Source organism: Plectrocnemia conspersa, unplaced genomic scaffold, assembly GCF_051122295.1.
Source record: "Plectrocnemia conspersa isolate PC_06_02 unplaced genomic scaffold, ASM5112229v1 ptg000002l, whole genome shotgun sequence".
NCBI classification, from domain to species: Eukaryota; Metazoa; Arthropoda; class Insecta; order Trichoptera; family Polycentropodidae; genus Plectrocnemia; species Plectrocnemia conspersa.
In genome coordinates, this window is record NW_028277166.1 from 2409482 (window position 1) to 2418026 (window position 8545).

General features: G+C 28.6%; 1 protein-coding gene across 2 annotated transcripts; it reads left to right on the plus strand.

Moving 5' to 3' along the window:
- Positions 1-324: 324 nt before the first annotated feature.
- On the plus strand, positions 325-7403 carry LOC148237320 (thiamine pyrophosphokinase 1). 2 transcript variants are annotated; one of them, XM_088181183.1, is made up of 6 exons: positions 325-570; positions 2039-2207; positions 3101-3261; positions 3328-3414; positions 6677-6956; positions 7117-7403. In XM_088181183.1, exons 2-6 carry the CDS (start codon positions 2039-2041, stop codon positions 7272-7274), a joined length of 855 nt encoding a protein of 284 aa, XP_088037309.1. In that variant the 5' UTR covers positions 325-570; the 3' UTR covers positions 7275-7403. The 2 variants fall into 2 exon arrangements, with proteins under 2 accessions (XP_088037309.1, XP_088037308.1); XM_088181182.1 differs by lacking the exon at positions 325-570 and adding an exon at positions 1867-1963.
- Positions 7404-8545: the final 1142 nt, after the last annotated feature.

Consider the following 8545-nt stretch of genomic DNA (forward strand, 5'->3'; position numbering starts at 1 on the left):
ATTCATTTAATACAAAATGATTTTTACATCAAAGCAAAATTATATCCACAGCCCAAAACATAATTATAAATTCGCCATTTTATATAATACAATATAAAAATAATTTAAAGGGGATAAATAGTGATGCGACTGAAATTTTACATATAAATTTAATTATCATTTATTTATGAAAAAAAGGTGGAAATTATTAGAATAATATTTATATAAAAATATTTTAACAATTTAATAATAATACATTCGATTTATCTTTGCCACTTTTAAAACTAAAAATTTATTTTAAAAAAGAATACTGCGTATATAACACTACGTAATATGGCCATGATCGCCATTCGCATTTGACAGTTGCCAGGGAAGTGTGCGCAGCGCAGTGTTGTGAAACGTCAGCTGTCATTGAAAATGGAAACGTAAAAAGAATCCGTCAATAAAATTAATCATGGACTGAAGCTGTAAATGAACGTTTTAATTCATAAAAAATTATAAAATTCAAATTTTTGGTGTGAAAATTAATCGAAGAAAAATGATAAGAATGGCGTCGTATGTATCGGTGACATAACCTCATTTCGATTCAAGGTCAGTAAATTATCGCATACAAAAAATCAATGCCATCTTAATCACATCAGCAAAACGGTGGTTTGTGTGTAAAAGGTTATTCAATGAAAAAAATCTATTTGCATATAAAATTACACACTGAAATAATTAGGATATATTTTTTTAACTTTTCTAAAAATTCTTCATTACAAATTCTTAAAAAACACGTTTGTATTAATAGAATACTCAATAACAATTTTAATTGTATTTTTAAAATTTAATGTAATATATTATGATTCGTAGTAGAAATAAAAGTTCTGCTTCTTAAATTTTTGCTGTTGTAATGATAAAAAGTTCAGTTTGATCCGCCATCAAAGTGGCGGTTGTTCTAAAATTTTAAATCCTAGAGAAAAAAAGTTAAGATTAAATCTGCTTTAAGTCGAATCATTATGATCAAATTTGTCATAAAAAAATAAATAAATTTAAAAAGTTTTGGGTTTGATAAACTCCTTCTTCCATCTGAACCATAAATACTAGGGATTTCGCTGAGGAATGACAAAAACACACACTATTTATTTAATACTAGGTACGTTTTAAACGTTCAGTCAAATCTAACGTATATGTGCATTAAATCGGAAGCAATGATAATGTTTATGTAATATAAAAGGAAAAACTCACTTTTCGGCCTCGGAGCCCATCGCCAGGAATTCAAAATTTGAATTTTTCATTACGAAGATTGTTTATCTAGTTTAATCAATGTATTCTTCTAATCCTCGACACATTATGTATATATTTAATTTTCATAGTTATAACACACCTAGTTAATTTGCAATCCGATTATTTATATTCAGTCAAATGACGAATTAATGAAAATTATTGTCGCGTAGCAAAATTTTATTATTAAATAAATAATAATTATTTAAAACTGTTACCACGGTACTGTCGGCCATCTTGTTTTATATTTGTTTTATATTCATTGGTCGAAATTGGTGCAAATATATTTTTAATTAACATTTGTATGTTTCCATTTAATGGGAAAATATAGAAAGTGAGATAAACTAGTATAAGTGGTATGTTATCAGGACCAGCAGATATTTATGTACCAAAGATTTTCATCAATAATTCCAAAATACAATAATCTTCTCTGCATTATACATATATACCAATACGTTTAATTGTGTGTTGGATCATAAAGAAAATTGTATTTTTATGTAAAAATTCGATATTGGTCGTTAGCCAAGATTACTGCTCAATAACAAGTATTAAATATATTCGTACACTAAATGCATATCCCGGTGGGTCGAAATACAATTCGCTTCAACTTGCGGTAAATAGTCTTACACATGGTGGTGTTAACGATATCTTTTCACACGAAAAAAACGTTAATCTGTACTGTTTGATAAATCCATTCATGATAAGGTGTACACTATCGGCTGTAATCTCAATGCTGCGTAGTAAGAGGGGTATTTTTTGTACTAGCGCAAATATTTACGTATTGATTTGTTTTCAGATGACGTGCAACGGCACCACGAGGAATGGAACGCACGTGGAGACGGCGTATTGGAATCCCTTGGAATATTTACAACTGGATAATATGAATGCTATGAACTATGCTGTAGTTGTATTAAATAGACCTATTCGGCAAACACCAAAGTTTTTAATACCATTTTGGAATAAAGGTATTATTATATTATTTTATTCATTGGGTCTTTTTATATAAAACTTATAAATTGCCATCAAATTTAATGAATATATTAAAATTAAACTGTAACATGCTAACAAAAAGATTAGTGAGATCAATTTATTAAAACCTTACAGCAAGGTTTTTGCTACAAAGATAAGATAAATCGATTAATGTGTAAAATTATATTCTGATTGAGACCGTATCATTTTTTTGTGCTAAATCATAATCAATTATAAAAGTCTATTTAGAAATGTCTTTTGATTATATTGTCAAAATAAGTGTTTTACTGCTATTTGCAAAAATAACATGGTTCAAACAGCTGTTAATATAAATAGTTATATATTTGTGGCAAAAGTGTAAACTTGCTCTACAGTGTAATTTTTAGTATATACTTCATTTTGAATAATATCACAAGACATTTAGAATTGTATTTGTATTATTTCTTATAGTGAGATAATTAACCATTGGACATATTGCATTGATTTAACCCTTTCTGTGCCAAGCAAAATTAGGCGGTGTATGCTACGAATGCCAAACATTTTTTTGACAAATATAGATGATTTTATAAATATATTTAAAAAAAATATTTGTGAAAATTTAATTTTTTTTGTGTAGGGGCCACTATTTATTATAGGAACAAAATTAAATCCAGTTTATACACGTAAATACACAAAAAGTATGGAAAAAAGTTATTTCCTAATTTTACAAAAAATACATAACTAGAAACGGACAGTCGCGTCTCAGCGGCATTAATGTCGTCCTTCGTAAGCGGACACCATCGCCTACTGCATTCAAACGATTAATGCTGAATTTTGGGATCTACGTTACAATTATACATGTTTTAAAATGACACTTAAATATTCGGTTGTAATTTTTTATTTATTTTAGCAAAGCTAAGAATCGCTGTGGACGGTGGTACAAACCGATGGTTCAATTACATCAGTAAAAATTGTACTTATGGCGACCTGATGCCCATAGATATAGTTTCCGGCGACTTCGACTCAATACGACCTGAAAATTTGCTGAAAGCAAAAGAGCAAGGAGCCGAGGTTTGATTTTGAACCTTGAAACTTATACGTATTATAATTTTTCACATCAAAATGTTACGATTTCAGATAATCAACACTCCGGACCAAAATGAGACTGATTTCATGAAATCGTTGAGAGTTTTGGAGCAAACAAGGATACTTAATAACATTAAGGTAAATAAAATGTTGATTTATTATTTATACAAAGACAAACAAAAGTATCTTTTAAATTTTGTTCATAGAAATAGTAATAGCATTTGTAACACCTCTGCTGCTAACTGTTAAACACTATCACTTTTTTGTTGTCGTGGAATCGTTGCATCTCATATATTAGGGTTATTTAATACTGCATTTTTTAGTTCAAAAAAATATCAATTCAATATTTTTAATAAATTTCTAAATGCAGATGAAGATGGATAAATTTAGTTACATGTCAATTTTAAATTTAACTTTCCGGTGCTTACGGACGGTGAAAGTGAAAGCAGCTGCTTTTTCGGGTTTCTATAGGTCGTCTCGGTCTAGTTCTGTAGCTTGGTGCAAGTATCTTAAATCTTGTCCAACGTAGAAGATTCGAGGTGGAACCAGACTTTTTATTTTTGTCCAATTCATATCTTATATAACTATAAAGGCATAATGTTAGATTAAAAACGTGGTTTTCCTCTGGAATGTGTAATGTATTCCGGTGTATAGAACATTTGGTTAAGTAATGTTCAATAATATTAGTGTTTTGGCACTATTCATCATTACCAGACGTTCTCCTTTGAGGAGGATTATCTTCATTTAAAATTTTGTCCTTTGTTCTCTTTGAACAAAAATTCCAAAGATACCCTGTAGCTCTCGTAGCAATTTCTCCTGCTCAAAAAGTTTAACAAAATATTCTAAATGACCCTTTTTTTAGCTCCCGCAGTAATTTGTCCTCAAACAAAAATTTTCGTGATGACCTTTTTTATTTTTTTAAATATCAATTTGTCCTCCTCAAACAACATTTTTTTGAGGCTTTTATTTTTTATTTTCAAAATCTTACATTATAATCGTTACTCGCATATTGCACGAATGGGCAAAAATTTGCCTAATTCATGAAAAGTGCAGGCCTATTGCTTCATTCATGAATTAGTCATATTATCTGCCGAATGCGTGAATTTGGCAGAAATTGTTGTGCTTATTTTGTGCATTGAGTGTAGATAGTAGCGCTTCGGTGCTGTTAATCGTAACTAGAGTAAATTTCATTTGATCATATAAAAATAAATCAACCGTTAACTACAGTGATGTTCATCTTCATTTAGAATACCAAAAAAGTCTAGAACTATAATTATGATGACATACGAATTTTATTAACAGATATTTTGTACAGGATAGAACAGTGAACACTAATAGGTGTTCAATGTTCTGACCATTGCTAGCCTGTACAATAGTTCTATGAAAAACTTGTTATAGTTAAGGTGACCAGATTTTGAAAATATTAAAGAAGGACACTAAAATAAAAAGGTCATTATTGCTGCAGAAGCAAAACAAAGGTAATTTCATAAATTTTGTTCAAAGGACATCTCTGAAAATTTTTATTCAAGGAAGAAAAAGGAGGACAAAATTTTTGAGGACAATCTTCCTCAAAAGAGGAAATCTTATCACATATTATTATTATTAATTTATTTTTTTAGTTTCAAAAACACTACTAAAGTGCTACTATCTCATTGGAATGCATGCATTCGGTAGCTAATTTGCCTAATTCATGAATAAAGCAACGGGCTTGCACTTTTCATGAACTAGGCAAATTTTTTGCCCATTTCACGCAATAAGCGATTTCACAGATTTGGTGTGGTTTTGCTTGTTACACAAATAAAAACTATGATTCTTAGTTAATTTGAAATACAAATCTAAGATTATGGTCGGTTTTAAAGTAACTACCAGCTGCAATAGAGAAAATGTTAGGCTTGGGTTTGAACATAAAATGGACATTTCGCAACTGTCAAATTCAGATTTATAGACATTTTAGAGCAGCATATTAGCATAGAAATATATATCTATTGGTGAAAATGTATTTGGACATCACTAGTGCAAATATAACTTCACCGAAAAATACATACTAACTGTAACATTTACACACCGCATGCTAATGTATATATTACTACATATAGAAAAATTGAAATCATATAATTTTACTATCATCTGCTGGATAATTTATATTTTCACTGATAAAAATATATATCGACTGGTTAAAATATATTCTGATATGATATTACTGAAATGACATTTTAAAAAATATTTTCAAGATAGATTCGAGAAATTTTTCCAGATTTTCTATTAAGAATAACCACATGAAACCAAATGTATTATTTATTTATTTTGCTGCATTAAATCTAGTTGTCAAATTATCGATAATATAAGCTGTAAAAACATTTCATTTATATCATTCAGATGGTGCCTTTGTTTATTTTTCGTTATTTCTTTGCTTTTTTCTTAGGTATTCGATCTGAAAATTCAGATTGAATACTTAAATTTACTGATACTAATTTATATTCGTTGAATGTGTCCTCTCATGTCTAATATTTTTTAAATGTTACCATTGATAAGACAAGTCAGGAGGACACGAAGACATAAAATAAATTGTTCTGTCGTATCCCATTAACATAACCGACAATCGAAACTATGCAAAAAATCAGTACCTGAGAGTAACCGCTCTAACCTGGCCAGTAAATGCAGGACGCAGCTAAATATGTAACATTTTTATTTTTAAATATTTCATAACTTATAATTTACGAGTATTTTTCAAGTATTTTTAAAAATACTCGATTATTGAGTACTTAAAAAATGGAAAAGTATATTCTAGTATTGAGTACTCAAACTGTATACTCTAGTCCTATTTGAAACAATCAATCTATTCTTGCACTAGTCTCATAACGGTTAGTAACGATCGGTCTTATAATTTTTTTTATATTATCATCTTAGGGTTTTTCTTAAGAACTTTTGACCTTAGGAGTATCTTGCAGCAGTGATAATATATGTTTCCAGTGATAAATCTCTCTCTTATCTTTATTTCTATTTGATTTTTTGTGTTTAAAATTGATCCCAGCTAATTTAAGTGGACAACTTTCTTGAACATACCTTTTTTAATATACATACTATATATGCTGTAGTTCGCTTTGTAACTTAAAGATGCTGTAGTATTTTAGATTTTTTTTGTCATAGCTTCTATTAAAAAACTGCAGATAAGTCATCGCCTTATCTTATTCCATACTTAATCCCAAAAGGATCTGGTTTAAAGCTGTAGCGTTGAATCCCTTTTTTATATATAAGCTTATCTTACAAATCATAAAAAGCCAATCCTTCATTTTAATTGTATCAGTGTCTATATGCATTTTTTCTATGATAAAAAACAGTTTTTGCTTTGGCAACTAATTTATTTTTATATATTTACATATGTATATATTATTATTTTCAGTTAGACTCCATATTCGTGGTATCTCAAACATCTGGTCGGTTGGATCAGATTATGGGAAATATTAACACGCTGTTCCTGTGTTTGGTTAAACAAATATTTTCACAAGGCTTCTCTGTGTATTTGCTGTCGGACGATTCAATCAGTTGGCTCTTGTGTCCCGGCGAACATGTAATATCAGTTCCAACTTCACTTAGAAATTCAAGATATTCTTGGTGCGGACTCATACCGATAGGTGAAAAGTGCATGAACATCACAACAACAGGATTAAAATGGAATCTCAGTACGTGTATTCTTAGTTCTTTTCTTTAACAATAATTTAAATTTTCACGGCAAGCGACTAGTAATACATTCTTAGAATAACTTTTTGCTTAAATGAAATACTTAATGAGTGATATTAATATCTAACAAAATTGAATAAATATGTTTAAAATGATTTTTAGAAAACGGAATAATGGAGTTTGGCGGAATAGTTAGTTCATCAAATACATTCGACGGATCTGAAACAGTTAGTGTTAAAACGGACTCTTGGATATTGTGGTGTATGAATATCTTACCTTTATTTAATCATTATTATAATGTATCTCTAGAAGAAGATTGATATTACTTTATGTTTACTATTATTTTTAATATTTGGATTGTTGATGATTTAATTTTTATTGCGGATTTTATTAATGACAAATTATATTTAAAATGTTAAGAAATGTTTTATTAAAACGGTTACTTTCTCTTTTGTGTACCATTTATTTAGATTAATTTATTCAAACGTGAGTTGGTGTTCAATTCAAAAATGACATCATGCAAATTGCTACACTTTTAGATGACATTATCAATTGCAAACCAACTGACATTTTAAAAAATAATTTCAGATTTATTTTAATTTAAGCAGTGTTAAAGTTTTAAAAATTAATGTATTCTTGAATCTTTAATAAACACATGTTTCATTATACAATTGAATAAGTATATATAATATAAGCAGCTAAAAATAATGAAATTTTAATAATAACTTTTTTTGCCATCTATTTTTGTATACATTTTTATAAAAAAAATATCAATTGGTTGATAATAAGCAACAATCATATTCCTGCTTATTCTTCTCGACAACGGTTTTTTGTATAAAAGTCAATACTCTGCTTTAGAGAAGATACTGAGGAGTCAAAGGTGACACGAGAGAATGAAAAAACAGTTAAAATAGTATATCAAAAAAGTTCTCGATGCGCAGCTAAATAACAGGCGAATCATCATAGTAGTATATAATGTAATATAATGTAATAAAATTCTCACTAGTTTTTACCTGCGATTTACTGGCTGCCAACATCCTTAAATAGTGAATATTTACAACATATGGGTGTAAAATAACTAAGTTCTATCATCGCAAAACAAAAAATATTACATCCTCGTCACCCGCTTTTGACTAATAAACGACGCGAAACCAAAATTCTTGTCTTCCTTATTGAAGTGTTAACATTAAAGACAATGTAAACATTTACATGTTCTGAATTGACACGTATCATAAATATTATAAATAAATTATATTGATTTTATAACTGAATTAGATGTGATCAGAAATAATATAAATATGTGTCATTCAGCAAATGTTAAAGAAATAAAGATGCCGTTTTAATTTTAATTTTTTTTTAATTGGAATTTATGATTAAATTATCTAAATATATTGCGCTGCGCAACAAAACGCATGGATTTTACTAATAATATACCAATAAATAAAAAACATACTCGCAACCAATTTACCCAAAAAAATATTGTATATCAAAAAAAGTTTATTAGTAAATTTTGCAATAGGTATTTGTTTAAGAGAAAACAGCAGTTCATTAGCAAACCCACAATAATGAAAATCCAATTTGAATATTTAGC

What these genes read in the sequence shown, in the direction of transcription:
- LOC148237320 (XM_088181182.1), top strand. Translation starts at nt 1,940, where the DNA reads ATGATAAGGTGTACACTATCGGCT. An exon ending in TAAGGTGTACACTATCGGCT is followed by an intron (nt 1,964 to 2,038) that starts GTAATCTCAATG and finishes ATTTGTTTTCAG; the next exon opens with ATGACGTGCAACGGCACCAC. An exon ending in CAAAAGAGCAAGGAGCCGAG is followed by an intron (nt 3,262 to 3,327) that starts GTTTGATTTTGA and finishes TTACGATTTCAG; the next exon opens with ATAATCAACACTCCGGACCA.